The sequence below is a fragment of the Nesoenas mayeri genome, assembly GCF_963082525.1.
Source record: "Nesoenas mayeri genome assembly, chromosome: 8".
Taxonomy (NCBI): Eukaryota; Metazoa; Chordata; class Aves; order Columbiformes; family Columbidae; genus Nesoenas; species Nesoenas mayeri.
In genome coordinates, this window is record NC_137554.1 from 27,377,434 (window position 1) to 27,398,226 (window position 20,793).

General features: G+C 40.8%; 1 protein-coding gene across 1 annotated transcript in view; it reads left to right on the forward strand.

Moving 5' to 3' along the window:
* Positions 1–20,793, forward strand: part of SLC44A5 (solute carrier family 44 member 5) — a gene marked incomplete at both ends in the record, with an annotated part of 75,311 nt that overhangs the window by 43,019 nt on the left and 11,499 nt on the right. The window contains 9 exons of the mRNA XM_080348800.1: positions 6,073–6,157; positions 9,024–9,108; positions 11,833–11,961; positions 12,751–12,811; positions 14,312–14,435; positions 15,536–15,619; positions 16,934–17,046; positions 17,472–17,603; positions 20,079–20,178. Coding sequence (XP_080204926.1) covers positions 6,073–6,157; positions 9,024–9,108; positions 11,833–11,961; positions 12,751–12,811; positions 14,312–14,435; positions 15,536–15,619; positions 16,934–17,046; positions 17,472–17,603; positions 20,079–20,178 — 913 coding nt within the window. The remainder of the gene's footprint in view (positions 1–6,072; positions 6,158–9,023; positions 9,109–11,832; positions 11,962–12,750; positions 12,812–14,311; positions 14,436–15,535; positions 15,620–16,933; positions 17,047–17,471; positions 17,604–20,078; positions 20,179–20,793) is intronic.

A 20,793-nucleotide genomic window follows, 5' to 3' on the forward strand; every position in this document is an offset into this window, starting at 1 on the left:
ATGTCCCTTTTGCTTATATCTGTGTGTTAGGGAGAAGTTCAGAACCATGTGTTTACTGAAGAAAAGTTCAAAATTAAGTGTGTTCAAGTAAAGATGACATGGTTTGATAATTTTGCTATCATAAAGTAACTGTGATGGAAAAATTAATTTTTGTCATTTATAAGTTAGAGATAAACACTTTGGTTTTAAGAGGCTTTATGTTTTGTAAAATATTACCGAAAGAACCTATGTGAGTAGTAAAAGGAGAATTAAGAGAAATTACATCATTTATTGTGGGATCCAGAGTTGTTTGCATATCAGGATATTCATTAATAATAGCCATTCTATTTTGTATTTGTGAGAGAATTGTGTGAATGCCTGTGTGAAAGGGCAAATGATGCTGCAAAAGTGCACTTACTATGTGTCTTCATATCTGTCTGAGCTCTTTCAGTTTGCTTGTGAAAGGCGGTTTTGGCCCTGCCTTACATAGAAGAAAAGCCATTAGTTTTTGTCATAGTTGTGCAATAGCACTTTGTGTTCTTTAGAGAACGGCTGTGCGCCCTCCGTCCATGGGACACTCCTCTCTGTCCATGGGACACCCCGCAGCTGCTGGGCCGTGGGGCTGGGTCACTGTTGGGGGCCCTGCCTGCAGGTGTGAGCAGGGACCCCACATCCCCACCAGCCCCACCACGGTGAAAGCCGCTGTCTGCAGCATGGGGAGATGCTGTGAGCAGGATGCTTTAACCTGGTGCTTCCAGTCGCTGTCGGAGGGAATACTCATCCTCCCACTAAATTCTGTGGCAGCAAAACAACCACAGCACTGAGCTGTCCCCTCTCTCCATGCCTGTAGCCACTAAACAGCACTCTGTAAAGTCTGCGCCCTAGCATTGGGAATTCTTTGTGTATGCTTTTTGTTTCTCTTATTCACCTGCACTTACTGCCCTGTCATGAACCTGGCTGTCTTCAGGAAGACAGAAAGTGAGGAAGCAGATGGTATAATATGTACCAGCGGGTGTGGGGGAGTGCAGAGCCCACGGGGACAGGCAGCGTCCTGAGGGCTGTGCTGGACACAGGGAAAGGAGAGCACTGACAGGTCATAGCTGTGCAGTGTTCTTGTGCTGTCACATCTTGGCTCTTTCCAGCACTATATAAATCCTCTCAATTTTTTGGCTTGAACATTACATCAGCTTTGTCTGTGCGGTTTCCAAAGAACCCCTGTGCCAGGGGTTGCAGAGGTGGGTGTCAGCAGAGCACTCACCAGTCCCTGGGCTCGTGTCCGCAGTGTCAGACACGCAATTCCTGTGCTGTGGGACAGGGATCTGCTCACGCTCCCTGCTCTGCAGGACAGGGCTTCCTGCGGGACACGAGATGTCCCAACAGCCTTACCTTGCACACCTTAGGAGATATTGGTTACAACTAGAATCTGTTCCTGAAACCAGGTACCAAATTTGTAGCTGGTGGCTTTTTCTAATCCTGATTCACATGGTCCCTGCTTTTTCATCTTTCATTGTACCGTGCTTTAGCTATTCTTTTTGCTCTGATTTATTTCTAAGTAAAGGATGAGATCAGCTTTGGTACGGTTCCAGGAGCCAGCCCTGTACAAAATACTTTAGAGTCAAAGAAGTTCACTTTAGGAGAAAATAGATTATATGATAAATCAATCCTTAGTTGTCAATTATGCCTTATGGCTTATTATAGAAAAAAACCATTTCTGCAAATTCTTGAATATGCACAAGTACTGCTCTGGATCCCGTTTTAATTTGGCTTGACAAGTAAGCAATAAACACAGGTTCATCACACAACTGCTGTTACTGAAAATGTGAGACAAATTTTGCCCTTGCTATTGTATGTATAGCTCACATAGGCTTCAGCTATATGTGTGTCCGTGTAACAGTGGGGTAGAATAATTTGTGTTTTGACAGGGCTGAAATGTAGTGTGAGTATAAGGTGGTCAGTTCTCTTTGAAAGATGAAATCAAGTGATTTTTGATACTAACCTTTCTTAGTTCTGCTTTAGTGATGGGTGCTGTTGAGTGACTGTACTGAATAGAAATATTATATGATTTACTTTCTTATCATTCTTTTAATTTCACAGATGAAGTAATAGTTTTAATTTAACATTCCGTGTAGTTTTTCTTCTTATCAAACTGACTTAACTCTTTACATTTATTTCAGAGACACTAGGCTTATCCAGGAAAATGTTCAGACTCTTAATTTAAGGTTGTTTTAATTCAGAAAAGTGTGTATAAAAGGCAGCAAATAAGTTATGTTGGAAAAGAGCCCCTCATTCCAAAGGACAGGTTAATTCAAAGCAATGGCTCTTGTTGTATTGCTCCAATGGATGCTTAAGCAATACCAGTGTTATCAACATGGATTTACAAATTCTGTATTGTGTATTCTATTACCTTTGTCAATACGCTAGTAAATTGCTTGTGTTAAAAAGCCCTAAGAACAATTTGGCAGGTCAGTTTCTCTATACATTCAAACATTAAAAATTTAAGATAAGCAAAACAATGATATGAAAGACTGTCCTTTCAGAAATACATGGTAGAGGGAATGAGACAGATAGTATAAACAGGTTTGCAGTTCACTTTTAAGTATCGCAGGATACCATTGTTCTAATCACATTTTCTCCTTGGCAGGCAGCTTTCCATTCCTTACAGCTGCTGACGTGGCCCCCCAGAGCTCAGAAAAAAGGAGTGCATCCGATAGACATTTAGTGACAGACATTAGCTGGTTTTGATACTGTGTTGGCTCCATGTCAATAAAAGGAGCGACATAACTGCAGGACTCCAGAAAATGTCATAGCAGTGTCACAGGGTGTCACATTGTGGCTCTGAGGACTGAGTCAACTGTGTCGTGTGAATCAGCTGTGCTTTAATTTTCTTCTTGAGCCCAGATGTTTGTGTCAGCACTCAGACTGCAGCCTTGTGAGCATCAGAGCACGCTGGCATAAAAATTTTATGTGACTGGGTTCCTTTTCATTTGGTGCTTGGTAGTGGGTCACCAACAGTGCAGCACAACATGCCAACCACGGCGCTGCTCAGTTCAGCTAGCTCTTTCAAAAACCCTCACAGTCACTGAGAACTGTTGAATTAGGTACGTATTCTTCAGTTACTAGGCCAGAAAAATTATGTATTTATCATATGAATTCTTTCACTGTTGTCACTCTAAATTTGCGAAGAAGGTGACTGAGGATTAAGTTTACTTAATCTTGATAGTCAGTCCTGACACAGGCAATGACAAAAGCTGCATATTTTTTGTTGGTCATTTCCCTTCTCTTTCTGCTGTGGAGTTAATTAAATACTGAATGTATATGTTGTAAATCAGACCAAATCATTTTTTGTTTTGCTTTGGAATTTAGCTGAGAGATGTCTTCCTCCCTCCACCCAGCAGCTGATTTCAGTGATGGAATTTCACAAAGCGTGCTAAATCTGTGTTTTGAAAGCACATTATTTTTAATTATCACAGAATCACAGAATGTCAGGAATTGGAAGGGGCCTCAAAAGCTCATCCAGTCCAATCCCCCCACTGGAGCAGGGACACCCAGATGAGGTTACACAAGAAGGTGTCCAGGCAGGTTTGAATGTCTCCAGAGTAGGAGACTCCACAACCTCCCTGGGCAGCCTGTTCCAGTGTCTGTCACCCTCACTGAGAAGTTTCTTCTCAAATTTAAGTGGAACCTTCTGTCTTCCTGTTTGAACCCATTACCCCTTGTCCTATCATTGGTTGTTTTAATAAAAGACATGACTGAAGCGTTAGGCACATAGGACAACTACTATCAAGCAGGAGAAGTTTCAGACGATTCGATAATGGCAAAACAGATACAGTCTTAACAGAAATTCTATTCAGAAGTGAGCTATGTGTTCCATTGTTTATACTCTGTAATTTCTATCAATTGAGAAACATGCTGAAAAACATGCATGATTGAATTGGAGACCAAGGATTGATACAAATCTAAGGGAGCCATTTAAAATATTTCAGCAGACTTTGTATTAGAACTAAAAAGACCATGAGGAGAATACACTGCTCTGCCCATTTGATGAGCTGAGTTTTATTCTTGTTGGCTGTGTTAATCCACTCAAATAGGCCCAAGGAATTAAGCTTGGGTCACCTGGGCCCTTCTTATGGAAAGATGATTAGGAAGACTGAGATAGCCAAAAAAAACCCAAACAAACAAAACAAAAAAACACCACCACAAAACCAAAAACCCCACCAACCAAGATTATGTTTCAGTGTTAATCTCTTTTTCTCCCAAGTTCATCTGGGGAGTGAAAAATAATTCCAGGTTTAATATGCTACTTAAGAAAGGGATATTGATGGCAGTAGTGACTAATTCCAAATTATCTGTAGGAAGCAGATATAAATCTTGCTATAAAATTCTCATCAGTACTTGAATCTGGCATGGGGGAGCTTATCTCTGCTGCTTGCTGTTTTGCTGCTGTTGAAGAAAAAATACAGCAAATGTGAAAAATTAGACCCTATAATAATGTGCCAAACTACTTTAAAAAAGCCCAATTTTGAGGCTGGGAAAACACCAATGTAGTAGAGTCATCTAACAAACTCCAAAACACGAGAAAGCTAACACAGGTTAAAAAGAACTAGCAGATTCATTTTGGTAATCTAAAACCATTCCAGGTGAAAGGCGGCATTACAGATTGTCTGTAACTTTTATTGAAGATGCGTTGCACATCTGTCCTGAACAATTCTCTGAGGTGTTATATAGGTTTTGCCTCTACTGCATATATCGTTATTGGTAAGCGCTGTTATTCTTACCAAAGTGACCTTGAGGAAAATGACAGTTTTACAAATGACTAAATATAATGTCACAAATGGGAGAGAAAATGTGGTAATTACAGAGAAACAAGTTCAAGGTGGTTTGCATAGATCAAAGCCTGATGCTGATGCTCAGTGAGCTCCTGACAGTCAGAACATGGGGGGTTTCAGAGCGATGGGCCCAGTTTCCGAGCAGGGGTCCCATCCCACATGTGGTGGAGGCGCCTCTTGGGATTGTCTGGAGCTCTGCCCTTGCCAGTGGTACGAGTGTAATTCATGGTGATTGCAGAGATATAGCGATTGCAAATAGGGTCCATCATTTGGAAACACTCTATATAGGTTGGGACTAAAATCTTTGTTAAACCTGTAATCTTTTCTATGTAATACAAGCACAAGGAAATGTTTGGGAGAAGAGCAATGGTCTTTTCTAGCAGTTCTCTGCAACCTGATTTTAGGGTGTCAGCTCAGAGTAGTAATATGGAATTGTATTCTGGCATTATATTTTACTTTCAGATGATACTTGAGTGAAATTTCTTTTATTTACGGTCAAAGAAGCAGTTAGTAGAGCAGTTCAAGGGGTGGTCATTGGCTAGTCATGAAGGAGGCTGCGTCAGGTCTGCACACTACAGCTTAGAAATAACATTACTAATAGTGATAGCTGGTCTTTGATCCTCAAAGAGAAATAATGGTGCAGGTGTAAATGGCTCGGAGAAGAAATCCTGCTTCAAAGTAGAGAAAAGAAGTTCCAAAGTTCAATATAAACCTCTGTTCTCACTCAGTACTATGGTTCATGCCATCATAGACATCTAGTGTCTGAAAAATGAGATGATTCCCAAGTGAGAAGTCAGGAAATGTTTTCATTTCCAAAGTGAGAGTTTCTTTCCATTCTTAGTGCAAATGGAGTCCATTGACTCAGTCACACCCTGTGTGTTTGTCACACACCCAGATAATCCCTTTTATTTCAATGCCATTGTGGTTGTCAATGAATGCTCGTGTTTGTCTACATAGTTCTTTCCCTTTTTATAATACCGTTATTTTTTAAGTCCATTACCTCATATTTTGGATACAACCCTGATATATGTGCCCTGAAGGTAAAAAGTGAACTGCTTTGCTTTCTTACTGGTTCATCCATGTCTTAGTTCAGTTTAGTTTGTTCTATATTTTAGATTTCAGTAGGAAATCAATACTCTTCGGTGGTGATCAACAAAGATTAAAATGGTACATGAGTGGTAATACATTTTTGTGCTAGTGAAAAGAGTTTCAAGTATTAACCGTGTACAATTGACTGTAATGTTAAAAGATATGTGTGTATTTTCAGCTTGGGTGCATGGTGACCCCAGAAAGGTGATTTATCCAACCGACAGCTACGGGCAGTTCTGTGGTCAGAAAGATACTCCCAATGAGTGAGTACTAAATCCATTCACATACCTTGATTGCTCATGCACTATGAATATGATTTGAGGTTTCACATCTCTCTGTCTCCTGGGGGTTCTTGTGGGAAGCTGAAGAGACTTTAAGTGTATTTATTCCAAATACAGTTCAGAAATAGCTTAGTTGCTCAGTGCAAATCTAGATCCAAATTATTACTGTAATGCAGTATTTTCATCATTCAGGGAATATTTTGGGTGACTGGCTGGGACAGCTTCTGACTGCCAGGGTTTGGACAGTTAATAACCTTCTTCTGCCCGCTTTGGGGTGAGTGGTCCTAAAACATTGTAGACTGGTTCTTAGTTTTTCTCAGTGTGCACCAAATAACAGCAAAGACCATAAGGAAAAATTCTTGGTCTTTTGTGGTGCTTACGGGTGCTGGTGGAGAGGAGATCAAGTGGTCTGGGAGACAGGCAGCTGTGGTTGTACCTTCCTTGGCAATACCAGCCAAACAGTTGTTTGCTTGGCTCTGTTTCTCAGTCTTTTTAAGTTTTGAGTTGTGGGAGTTACATTAATTAGTTGACATCAACAGAGTACTTCTACAGGAAAATAGCTACTCAGGAAAGGAAGATGTTACATTATTATGATTTTTTTTTTTTAATCCAAATGTTTTATGAAAGAATTTTAAAACTAGTTTGCTTTTTTCCCCTCACCTTCTCTCTTTTAAAATGTAAATGTTAGGCACCCTTTTTGCAGGGAGCACAACAGGAGCTGGTGTTTGATAACAGCTCTTTGCTGCTCTTTTCTTTTCCCATTTAGTTCTCTGGGGAAAACTTGAGGACGACACTGTCCAGAGGGGCCCGGATGGGGAGGAGCAGGAGACAGGGAGTGGGACAGAGGCAGAGCGAGGACTCTGTGTCCTCTGGAGTGTTTTTGCAAAGCAAACAGACTGGGTAGTGTAGGGAGAGCTTGTTCCACCCTCCGACTAAGATTCTTCACATCAGCGGTTGAAGAGTCCAACTTCCCAAAGAGGAAAAACTGGGAGAAAAAGTTGTGGTGTTGTGTGTGTTCCCCTCACTGCACCCCTTCTCTGCTCCCCCGTCCTTGTCCCTAGCTTGTCCTTGTCCCCCCTCTGATCTTCAGGAAGCAGTGGGTGGGTGGGTTTGGGAGTCTCGGACATCCCTGCATGGTGTGGCGTGGCCAGATACTGCTCTCCAAGTCTTATCATCCACTCCCATTCTCTCTTTATACTCAGTTCTTCACTTAAGTTATTTCTTACAATGTTTCTTCCAGTTTGTATTCACAAGTGTCCCTCTGTGTATATGATTGCTGGAAAATAATACAGCTAATGAGACTGCGTTTTGGCATTTATTTGCTGCATTGGAGAGTTTCTTGTATGAGCCAAAAACCACATAATACAACCTCCTGGATAAGCATGTGTTTCTGCCAGGAGGGCCCTCTGAACAAGTCCCTCCAGGCCCTACAGGTGTGGGCTGTTCTTGTCAGCCCTTCACTGGTGCCATTGTCAGATTGCTCAGATTTCCTGAAGGAAAGCAGTGTGACAGGTGAACCCAGGACTATGGGTTTCCAAAATCCCCAAGGACTTGGTCTGAGACTTTTTCCTTGCAAAGTGATCACAGTCGCTGTGTTTTGAATCTTGTGCTTGGGAAAAGCATTCCCAGCAATCTGACTGGGTGGAAAAGAGAAGCTGAAAACCAAGCAAGCCCCCACAGCTCATGCGAAAACTGAGTTGAAGTCCAATGTGTTCCATGCAGTCAGATGAATTCTACCTTGTGGTGTCATGTGAGTCTCTCTTAGGCCTCTTTGTGTCTCCCTGTAATCCATCCATTAATCTCCATGTAATCTCTAAATTTCTTTTGCCTCCTACAGAGCACAGTGTAATAATGGAATACAACACAATGTCATTGTAAAGGATACAGACTGAGTTCTAGGTGGCTGTTTTCTCATGTTATGTATGTGTTTAAACTTTCTTTTCCACTGTCAATATCAGCAAGTGGACTAATACAAGAAGAAAAAAGATGTCAATAATGGCTTTGGGCAGCTCACAGATTATGAATGCTTTCAAGAAACTATTGAAGAACGATGACATTTCAGTCCAAAATGTTATTGTATTGATTTGAAGAAATAACAGCTAACGAAAGTGAATTGTTTTTGTCAGGATGCATGTTTGTTAAAGAGCACATAGTAGAACATACCTCAGTGAAAGCAATTTAACCTTGTAAAATGTCAGGCGGTTGAGCTAATCCCAGTTTAAAGGGAGGGGACTGTGCTCAGACGGTGTCACCCGTTCTGTAGTTGGTGGGAAACACATGTGGGGGACACGGTGGCGAGAGCAGGAGCAGGTGGGCAAGGGGCAGCTCCATAGTTAATGCTGCCATCCCATTATTGTCGTTCTGTGTCCTGGCCAGCTGCTCTCAGCTTCCAACCATAGAAAGGTTTTGATTGATTTTGGTGCCACCTTCTGATCAACAAAAAAATAGGCAATTTTTACAGTGTAGCATTTGCTAATAGTCATTTTGCGCGTGGTACACACATAGTACATTCAGTGTAAGCAAAGGGCCACAGTGTTTTTTTTGCAGGGGTATTTTACAGACCTCATGTCTCAGAGGCAGGACTACAGAGATGTGTAACAGTGCCGGGCGTTGTGTCAACTTAAAACCTTGCTGTGGAAAAAAAATAGCATTCTTTAGAACAAATACTTCTGGTTTCAAAAATGTCTTGGAATGGAGCATTCAGTGTCTGCTTGGGATTTCCTTTTTTGTCATGTGTTTGTGATATGATCATTCATGATAACAGAATTTAAATAGTGATTTATGCTATTAATGTTTGAATGGTATATATATATATGTAACATTAATTCTCTTATATCTGCTTCCATAGGAACAAGACCATTTTGTTTTACTTCAACATTCTGAAATGTGCCAGCCCCGTGGTGTTAATAAACCTACAGTGCCCTACAACACAGGTGAGTGAAATACAGAGAAAGAATATTTTTCCTGTCTCTTAGTCATACATTTGTTTGGATTTAAGATTTGCTGTTCTTATCCTTCAAAATACAATATGACTGATTTATAGATCATATGTAGCACACAGTCTCTGTAGCCTGTGATGGTCAGAAAAAATAGGTAGAAATGCACAAGATTGTGCAATTTGGATAAGAGTTGACAAAAAAAGTCTGTTTAGTTGAATACAGCAATTTGTTACTTTTGAATTGATCACAGGCAGCTCTCCAGTAGTAACCAGTGCATGCAGAAGATAATTTTGATTGACATCTAGAGTTTTCCAAACAGGACATGTTGAAGGTAATCTGCGTGTCCTCAGTGACAGGCTGTGGTTAGAGCCCGTGGCTCTTTCCAAAGTGAAGGTCTTCAAAGCCTGTTCTCACCTTATGCCACAGTTTGCACTCCCTTGGCTGTGCTGCAGCTTCTTGCAAAGCTGTGAAATACACCCGGTCACTGAGCCGTGTGGAATAAAATTACCCTCCTGATCTTTTTTACATGAGACCCTTTTACTGACCTGGTTTGTTGAACAATTTCACAACCAGTTCTGTCAGCTCATCTTATGAGGCAACAGCCTGTGGCCTGGGGCAGGTCAGAGGAACTGGGTGCAGATCTGCTCTGATCCAGCTTCGCTGCCAAAAAAACCTGTAGTGTGTGTTTAAACTGCAGGTGACAGTGTGGTCTCAGCTGTCTTGACAACATTCAGTGAAGTCCAGTATTAATTTGGATGAGGGTGGTTATATGATAACCAGTTTACTGATTACAAATGTTAATTGTTTACTTCTTTGACTATCATTTTAAAATGTTTCCCATTCCAGCTTGCCCTTACTCCTGGTCCCTATCCTTGGTAGATGTTTCTGGCCTATCAGTTAGTGAGACCATATGGACTATTTGACACAGCTGAAGAGATGGAAATCTCCAGCAAGGAAGAGCAAGAACCCTCTTAACACTGACCAGTTGCTGTCAGAATGGAAACTTTCTCTATCAGCAGCAGATTTGCTTCAGGAATCCCCATCTGTCCACACGCAGACACCGACACTGTTGCCCTGCAGTCCTTAGACTCTGTTACTGGAACAATTCAGCTGTTCAGAAATACTGAGGTCATTGTGTGGGACTTGGCTGGTGCTGTGGTCAAGTTGGCAGTGGTCATGAACCAAGTAAGGTGAAATACTTGTTGAAGGAGAGTTTGGGGGAGCAGAGTAGTTATTGTGTTTATTTTCAAATATACAACAACTCCAAAACTGATCATGTTTTTGAATGCTGTTTGCTGTTGCAGATGGTTAATTCTCTTGTCTTTTGTGAAGATGCTGAAGAAACATTTGTTTGATAATTCTTCTTCTGAACTGCAGACAGGGTCTTTCATTCCTGTCCCATTCATATCAAATAGCATGAGAAAGGAAAAAAAAAAGCCACAAGAACTGGCATAGAAAGAGCTTCAGTCTCTCAGTAAGACTGTGGATTTGCAAACAGACTGTTAGGACAGTTCACTGGCTGTGCAGACAGCACGTTCCATTGCCCATTTTACAGCTGGGAAACTGAGGCCAGGGTTAAGTATGTACTTGTTAGTCACCTGTTGTCCCAGCAGGGACAAAACTCTTCTTTCTTCTTGGCTTGTGTGTAGCCCATAGGACTGTAGTGCTCATCTAGAATTCACATCTGCCCTGTTCTAAGGATTAGTACAAGATCTGTTCCAAAATTCCTGTTGGTGAGTCATCTATGGTGAGATGCCCTTGAGGGGAAATACAGCTTTGTGTGCTTGGAGAGCAGAGCTTTGCAAAGGGTGTTTGGATAGCACAGCTCTGGAAACAGAGAACAGCCTTCTAGAAAAGGCTGAAACTTGCTAAAAAGATGGACTTCAAACTACCTCACAGTATTGAGGAACACTGAGGAGTCAGAACAGCTCAACACCTGCACAATTCCAGGGACCGGCAGAGCCTTCAGTGTGTGTTGGGGCAGCTCCTTCTGCATTGGGTAAATATGAATCAGAACTTCTGAGCAGGTTCATTCATCAAACCTCTGTCATCACTCGATGTCTCACTGAAATCTGGTTGATAGTGGCTGTACCTTGAGTGGTATGCATTTCGTTCCTGGCATGTGTGCCACTCTTGCTTAGTAACTAGGGGAGATTCGTCATTAGTGAGTAGTAGAAAGTCACCTTTGAGTGATTTACATCTGACTTGACTCGAATGATATCTGTGGAGCTGTATTTGACTGAAGAGACTGTGTGGAAGGGTTGAACAATTTTAGCTACATGAGACATTATTTTTTAAAAGTTCTCCTTATAACTGTAATAGAAATAAACTACATGTATCCTGTGAAAGTAGCTGGTGCACCACCTTGCTCAGATACGCTGCTACTGAAGGGAGTAGAGGAGGACCTGACAGATTTTCCCCTCATGTTTTCAAAAAAGGATATTTTTCTCAACTGAGAACATAAGAAGATACCAGAGTGTCTTGATATGCCAAATAGGAGGAGAAACTTTGAAAGTGTATTCTATTAAAGAATTTCAGAAGTATTCATCTAGGGATTCAAAACGAAATATATGCCCCTTTCTAAATACTTCAGTACACAGTACTGAAGCAATTCCATAAAACAGTGTGCTTTGTCTTGCTTTTTAATTGCACTGACTTTCCTTACCCTTTTCTACCAGTGTATCTTTACTCCTTTTTTTATTTGTTCTTTTCTTTCAGCTTTGTGTCTCAAAGTGCCCAGACAGATTTGCAACCTACATTGATGTGCAGGCTTCCTACAGATATAGACCAGATCAGTGGAACTACTTCAGGCAGTTCTGCAAACCTGGTTTTAACAATCCTCGCAAGGTGTGTATGTATCAGTAGGTGACAGAATACATTTTTTTTTTTTAAGTAGTATGTAATATGCATGAATATGCATGGTTTAACTAGGCTACATCAAAGCTTTGAATTATTCTGGTTTCCTCCTATAAGGAGTTGCCCCATATATGTGGTTTGGCACTGGTTTAGTCAGGGACGAAGGTCTTGTTTGCACACCAAATCCCCCACTCTTTCAATGATTACTGTTTGCTTAATGAATATCTGCAGCTGCCTGTGCAGTTGCAGTGCTGTGGGCAGCAGCATCCTTTAGAACTTGGGTACTCCACCGTGGGAGAGTAGAGTGGCTGAAACCAGGTCTTGAGGCTCCTGGGTGATCTAGAGCTGCTTAGTACTTTAGCTACAAAAATCAATCGATCCTTGATTTACACTCACATGTACTGCATTGTTTGTGCCATCTGTAAAACACCTTGCAATTCAGCTGGATTAATTGTGTTAAATTCTTACTCTTCTTTAAGAGAAAAGGTGAAGGAGAGGCAAAGAACAATTGCCCACTCACTTCTGGCTTAGATGCTGGTCCAAAGTGAACAGATCTTTTCTTTCTTTGTCACTAGGAAAGGAAAAAATAGTCTTTTCCCAAATCACGGTGACAGCTTGGATTCTTATGTGCATCATAAATGTATGTCGCAGTTTCACCAGTCGAGTTTGGGGAGGAGGGTGCCAAGCCCAGTTTAGGGCTTTTTCTCACACTGGGTGAGAAATGCAAAATGTGTGGTTATTCTTCTATGTTTTCAGCATTCCTGTTTTTCCTCTTTTTAGTCTGTTGCTCAAGTCCTACGTGATGAAGATTGTCCTTCGATGATCATTCCAAGCAGGCCTTGTGAGTGGTTCTACTTCTTATACACATCTTCACAGATTGTGAGCGTTCACATTAAAGCACAGCTCCAGTCTGAAAAGTGTTTTGTGGTGATGTTGAGGTCGTTAGGAACTGTCTGTTACCTGATGGTGACGTCCATTCAATTTGAAGCGGTTTAAAAGAATCAAGATTTCTTATTATTTTTTTGTGCCGTCTGTGAACATCCAGCCTGTGATTGGGTCAAGCTGAGTTCTTTTCTGCTCTTGAATCATCACTGATAACAAAAGTTTTACAGCTCAAATTGTGCCTTCCAAAACATGTGAGCAAACAGCGCCATTAGCACTGGGAAAATGCAGAGCAGACTTGGATTAAGGGGCCAAAAAGTGGTTTTGTAACTATGGTCAGCAGATATTTCTGAGCAGATAACCACAGGTCATCTGAGCTGCAGAAGTGTAATACCAGGACTATCTGTCACTGACCCAGAAGCTCACGCAAATGAGAAATTGCTGTTTATTTTCCCATTATTTCAAATAGGCACCGTGTAAACCAGAGACAGGTTATCAAAAGTAGAAAATATGCAATAAGTTAAAAAAAATGTAATAAAATGGCTGTACTGACCCAAAAGACAAAAAATAATTAGCAAAGAAGCTATTATCTTATTTTAGACTACAACAAGGGGCAAAGATTACAGAAGGAGGAGAAGAGATCTTAGTTATTTCCTCAGAATAATTGGTGGGGTAGATGTTCTAGACTGAATATTGAACCCTAGCATCAGTATTTTCTGGAACCTGTTAAGGAAAGCACAGAATTGTTATATCAAGTTAAAGTACAGCTGTGCAGGAGGACTGACCTTTGGAATGGAAACCAGGATTTTCTGCAGCAAGGAGCAGGGCAACATAAATGAGGATGTGAACACCTCTCCTTTTCTCTTTGTTTTATAATATCCTCTTCACTCTGTCTAGGCAGTAGTTTCTATCTTTTTTCCATTGCTTCCTCTCCAAGAATATCTAGTGATAGTGGCTGGAACTGCAGCTTCCCTGGCACACAAGGAATGGGTACTTGCTGTTACTTGTTGGTTTTGATACTAGTACCATTTGTGACCCGTCATGTTGAGTCTGTCCCTGGGGGCTGGTTTGATTATTACCATGAAATGACATATTTGAGCAGTTGCAGTTTTTGTAAGCTGCCTAGATACTGACAGAGAGTAAATTCCACATTTATTACAATTTCTTAAACGGCTACAGATACTGCTGTTGTTATTCGGTAGCACCTAGAATCTCCAGTTAAAAACTATGATCCCACCATACCTGAGCTTGGACAAAAAGCCCCAGAGCATAAAAATAATAACCTTGAATATAGTGACTCTTCCAAGATTTGTCAAAGTCAACATATTGTTAGATAATCAGTTGAAAAACAATTGACTGTGAATCTGAAATGATTTAAATATGTTACAAAAGACAAGTGACGGAAGTGGAGCTTGACATGAAATGTAATATGCATGCTTTGTTTTAATGTTTTGAATAGTTCTTAAGAGATGCTTCCCAGACTTCTCCACCAAGAATGGTGTGCTAACTGTGGCAAACCAGACTACGTTCAAGGATGGAAGAGGGAAAACAAGAAATGTCACTGATCTCAGGGAAGCTGCAAAGTAGGTTTTACCCTTCTTTAGTGCTTGCTTGTTGGATTCTGAGATTATGAAATAATTTAGGAATTAAAAAATCTGTTGTAGCAAATGGCCAAAGGTACCCAGGCAAGACTTGTTACAAATGTTCCCTCTGTGAAGTTCCATCAGGAAAACCAGCACTGTATAATGCAGAAGTGAGCAAGGAGCCAAGAGACTTAGTCTGTTTGTCTCAGAGTGGCTGTCAATTTTTAAATAGTTCTTGTTGTTTTTCCTAGCAAAAAATAAAACTAAAGCAAGCTAAAGGAGATTCAAAATGAAATCCTCATGCTGCAGGACTCAGGCCAATCAGTAATGGCCGCAGCTTTTCCACCAACGCAGGCTGTCCCAGTACTGAGGGCACCTCACCCCGTCAGAGTCCTCCTGGTTTTAGGACATGTCTAAAGGTCAAAAGCGAAGTACTGGACTCTGGTGCATGACAACACATCCCTTGCAGAGGGACAGGAAGCATCTCCAGTCCTGGGAATCAGCCAGGATGGGAGAAGACTGCAGCAATAGGCTCAGTTTGCAGCTGGTGCCAGTCCCAGCCTATCTGGAGCTCAGGGCACCTCACCTCACCTCACGGTCACACCTGTACCTCAGCACGTTCCTTTCTCTGGTACCTGCAGCTACATAGTCTGTTCTTTGATAAGATGATCCTTCATGTCTTCTTAGGAAAACATTAATATGGGCAAGCGCTTCGCCAGATAGGAAGACAGTTCCATAAATATAGTGTTTTGCTTCCCTGAGCTGTTCTCTGCTACTCAGCTGTTGGCAGTCCCAGAGTCAGAACTGCTGGGCTCTGGGTACACTGCATTTCTCAATAGCAGACACTTTTATTGTGACATAATAAGCAACTATATCTGGCGGTAATTAGTACTCATAAAGCTTTTTCAGAGTTTTTTTAGGCAGTTTTTTTCTTTGATGAACTGTGATTGATTTTGGCTTGGTTAAAGAACTGGAGGATAGTAATATACTCTTATCACTAGCAAAGATATTACAAATTCTTTCACTGCATTTATTTGTTGTTTAAATACATTCTGCTTTTCTACCTCAAGCAACCTCTTCTTTGGTTTGTCTTTCTTCAGCGGCATCAATAATGTCCTGGATGCAAGATCAGTTGGAATGAAAATTTTTGAAGACTATGCCATTTCTTGGTATTGGATTTTAATGTAAGATTTTTCATGGGTATTTTTAATTTTTCCATACTCACTTTGGAGCATGCAGGGAATTAAAAAATAAGTCATGTATGCATTTGTTACCAATCCTACTTTTAAACTCAAAGAGCAACTGTAATATCCTTTTATCACATGGTAGTAACTTTGTTGTGTTTCTGTACCTGAGGTAAGGATAGCTCAGCATACAGACATGGCCTGTCAGCTGATCTGGAGTAGCTTTTAATATGGGAAAATGCATCATGCTAGGAAACCTTTAAAGGGCTACGACTTACACCAGCTTACAAAGATTTAACTAAGCTGATGTCCTTTTTCTTGTCCCTCTGCACATCTGGCTTATTTTGCCCAAAACATCTGGTTTTGATGGTTTATGCTCAGGCTGACCCATTTTTTATCTTTAGCTGGCTAAATAAGCTGGGAACATTGAGAAGTTACTGAACACAGGCAAGAAGAGATTTTAAGTTTTTCTGAGTCTGTACTAATAACAAAATTCCAATGTAACACCTACTAAAAATTCTGAGAAATGAAATGTTCCGTGAAGCATCTGAGCTGGATGGTTTTTGGGTGGGATTTTTGTTCACTTTGCTTTATTCACGTTCCTTTAGAAGGCCTCGCTGTGTAAAAAGGTCTTTCACAGTTATTTTTTGCTTTCTGACTTGCTTTCTGAGAATGAAATGAAAACAAGTATTTCCTTACCACAGACTTGATAAAGACACTCTGCCGATGTGTTTTGCAGGGGCCTCATTAATAGTTCTTAACAGTTTATTTTTATGCATCACAATGCCCTGATCATTTCCTCTTATAATGGGTAGAGTCACTGGTTTTCCTCCTAAACTTAATTCTTTTTTTTTTCTAGGAAAGCTCGTAGGATGTTACTTTACTAACATTGTTTCTTTGCAAGTAGGGATTTTTAATGGAGGACATAAACCAGCAACCTCCACACACACGGGTATTCCTCCAGTTTAACTTTCTGTGCTGTAGACTGGACCATGACCTGAAAAAGGCCGTGAGTTGTTCAGCTGGTGTAAATTAGGAAAAAGTCATTGCGCTGGTCCTGCTCAGCCAACCTGGAACCTGGTGTATACCAGCATTTCTGGCTCTGCCCTGTGTGATCATCACAAATAAGTTATTTGTTTCTAACAGCACGTAATAGCCATGAGCATGTATTACATAAGGAAGATTGTGAAATACATTTTTACAAATCATTCTCTTATGTGAGATGAAGTTACCTGTATTTGGGGTACCAGGCACGCAAGAAAGTGAAGCTTCTCACTCTTGTTTTCACTCTGTGTGTGTTTCTTGTCATTCCAGTGGGCTGTTCATTGCAATGATTGTGAGTCTGCTCTTCCTTGTGTTATTGAGGTTCATGGCTGGGGTTCTCTTCTGGATTTTCATCTTTGGTGTGATTGGAATTATAGGTTATGGTAAGTGTAATCTAGCCTCTGAGGCTATTTTTCCTTATTGCTGAAGTTTTGGCAAGGAAAATCAGTAATTACATCAATTAAGTGGTACAACTGGGAGAATTAATGCCTAGTTTTAGATACAGTTAAGTGAGAAGGGCTTAAATGGCAGTGAAATGTAGTAAGAATCCAGCTGTGCTGATACTTAGCACCAGATAGAGTAACTTGAATTATGTACCCACAGTATGCTTGGTCTGTATTCACTTGTACTGATATTTCTTTTCAAACATGTGATGTTATAACTAACTAGTCTCACAGTAATGCATTTTTGATTTTTGCTTACCTGACATGCTGAGGACAAACATTTGGCTTGTGCAAGTTTGTTTTTATTTAAACTTGTCTTTGCACTCTTCAGAAACATTCGTTTTATATTGATTGTTTTTTAAAAGGCATCTGGCATTGTTACTGGGAGTATGATCATCTCAAAGGAATACCTGGATCTGACCTCACTGTTTACGATATTGGATTCCAGACAGACTTCAGAGTGTACCTGCAGCTGAGGCAAACATGGTTAGCGTTTAGTAAGTGCCCTTTAAACTTGGTATCTGTTAATGGATGTTCAGGAGAATCAATCACTGTCTTGCTCTGGTTTCTGCTTTGTTAAATCTCCTTCTCTACATATGTCACTCAGAGGAGAAAGCAGAATTCTCTTTCGCTGTATTGTGCAAAAATCTACTTGTTTTTGCAAGGAGACTGATGTATTTTAAGGGTTGATTAAGCAATCACACTAGTGATGAGAGTGAAAATGCTTGTGTTATTAGCATTCTGTTTCCTGTGTGTTCAGTCTTCATCACGGGGAAGCAGAAGGCAATCACTACATTAGTCCTGGTGTAGTTGCATAAGGCATTTTCCTCTCCTAATCTGTTGATTCTCCCTCTTTGAGGGCCCCAGAAATTAAATTAATAGGTCTACACATTTTTGTAGAGCTGTTTACATAAAGGTCACTGAATTTTCTTGGAGCCTGATCTGAGACTGTGGAATGAACAATTGCAAATTTCATCACCTTTATTTTCAAAAGTGCATCATTACCTTCTTTTGCAAGGGCAACGTATTTAAAACAAAATCCTGCTGGAATAAGACAGCCTGCAGCATATGCATCCCTTCCCAGGGAAAGGGACGGAGGAGAGAACAAATACTTGTCAAATTACTTGCATTGCCATTACTGCTCTATTAGAAGGCACACAGACACCAACTGATGATGAATGGGTCATAACTAAAACATTGCCTCTCCCTGTTGGTGACTAAATTAATAGAGCAGTAGTTTACTGCTTAAATGACCTCTCTCTGCTTTGCGTGTTCATTTAACTCTATGTTGGATCATTGAGCTCATGAGGCATCCTCTACATATTGCTGAGGCAGGGCTTTTTAATATGCTATCCCTAGAGAATAATAGGGCTTTATTTTGTTTTTCCTTGTAACTCTCCAAGCTCTGATTCTCAGCAGCCAATGTGTAGTTTATCTAGAGGTCAGTGTCACTTTCAGATGAGTAAGTTGAGGTAATCGGGTATTAAATTACTTTTCCAGAGTCACACAGCAAATCAGTTAAATATCCTTGAGGAAAACATGGGTCCTCTTAGTCCTAGTCTAGAACTCATCATGTACTGACATTGCTTTCCTTCTTCACAATGTTTGGGACAAGCTGCGTTAACTTAAGAGAGCTGAACTGGAATGAGACCAGCTTTAAAGAAACCTGGTTGTGTATTCCTTCATGGGGAGCTGTATCAAAATAGGGTCTGAAATGCATGTAACAAAACCTTTGTTCTGCACAAAGTCTGTGGCTCGGAGCAGCACAGCGGTCACTGGCCACCTGCAGTTCTGGTGGCTGAGGGTACTGCTCATGCCTGGGATCGTAATCTGACATCTGTGACTGTCCCTGTCTGGATTCTGAGACAGTGTCTAAGCTGTGGGACCTGAAGCCAGTTTCCATGTCCCTTTGCAAACCTCCATACAAGCCAGGGCTTAGGGATACTGTCCCTTCTATCTTCTTCTTCCACAAAACTTCTTCGTTTCAGCTGGAGAAGCCCGGTCCTGCTGTGTCCAAACATCTGCAGCGGGTGGGCTGATTTACAGGTGGTCTGAGCATCTGAAGTGCCCAGAATTAATGGCTGTGTCTGTCTGAGGAGGTGTGCTTCAGACGTTAAAGACTCTGTCTTCTCTAAATGAAGTCCGGAGAATTTCATTAGTTTCTACTGCAGAAGTAGGTTTTGAACTGACACAAATAGAAATCAAACTGACAGAGACTCTTTAAACCAGATCTGGGTTATGAATCAAACACTGCTCAAAACTGAGAGAGGAAATGTTCTGGGACATGGTGCTTTCAACCCTCTGACCTCAGAGCAAGTTTGTATGATTCCAGCAGCACAGCTGGAAGGTGAAAAAAAAGTGTCCCTAACTGCCCTATCTTAGCCTCTTTTTCTTTTTTACTCAAATAAGGTGAAAGGAGCTCATGCCAGGTTAATACTCAAACCAACCTATTGATTTGAGTACATCTAAATGTTAGAATAATTTATATTTTGGGAAAAATGCACTCTTCGTTAAAAAGTTGATGCTTCATCTCCATTCTATTTATTTTATCTAAATACTACAAATTATCAGCATTAGAATATAAATATGCAAAATGCTTGTTTATGAAAAGTAGAATTTAAGAGTGAGCGATATCTAAGGCCAAATACTACAGTCACATTTAAGTAAATTATTATCTTTGTCTGAGAATGATATGTTCTGTTTTTCTTCTAAATTTATAAATACTGATGTCAGGGTCCTGCACACTCTGACTAACTCTCTGATGCAGAATTTCCCTACACTGGAACTTACAAAACTCTGAAATGGGATTGAAGACTGGCAGGTACAGTGCGAGAAATGAGAACTGCTCTAGCAGAGAATTGTATGGAGTTCTCAAACTATAGTATAAAATACAAGGAAAACAAAAAGCAATTTACAGAGACAGGATGTTGGTCTGTTTCTTGATAGATCTAACTTTGTGTGTTTGTTTACAGTGATAATACTTTGTGTTGTTGAGGTCATAATCATACTGATGCTGATCTTCCTAAGGAATCGTATCCGGATTGCTATTGCACTTTTGAAGGAAGGTAGTAGGTAGGTTGGTTTGATTTTAATATAGTTTGAATTTTATTAAATGGTCTCTAGAGTACACTGTTCTTGAGCTTCATCTTCCGCTACCAAGGGCATAAAGTTGGGGGTTAAAATACAACACCGGACTTGCTGAGCTGAACAGGTAACATGAGGAATTCCAGTTCTCTGTTAATGAGGGTGTGCTTACAAGAGGTTTCGCTTTTGCAGTCAGACGTTTCTTGTCTCTCAGCCCCCTGCCTTAAGGGTACATGCAAGTGGTACCGCGGACCCTCAATGCAAGGTGTTATCAGCAGAAATGCCAAGTGTGGTATGGTGTTCACAGGAGCCTGGGACTGCAGCTGCCAATTCTGCTCTGTCCTTGGTTTGTCTCTGGAGTGACATACTGGTGGTAGAACATGGGTCTTGTTTTGGCCGTGGCTTTTATTTAGGAAAGACTGAATTCTTCTGGCTTAAATCAAAGTTTTGTGTGGACATGCATGAATGTGCAGAGAGAACAGGAGACTTCCATCACCAGACACTGTAGCATGGTGCACTCCCAAGTGCTTCATTCCAGCTCTGAGCACAGAAGGAGGCAGAGCAGGGTGTGAGAGCTGAAGGCCTGGGAGACCTCCTCATTTT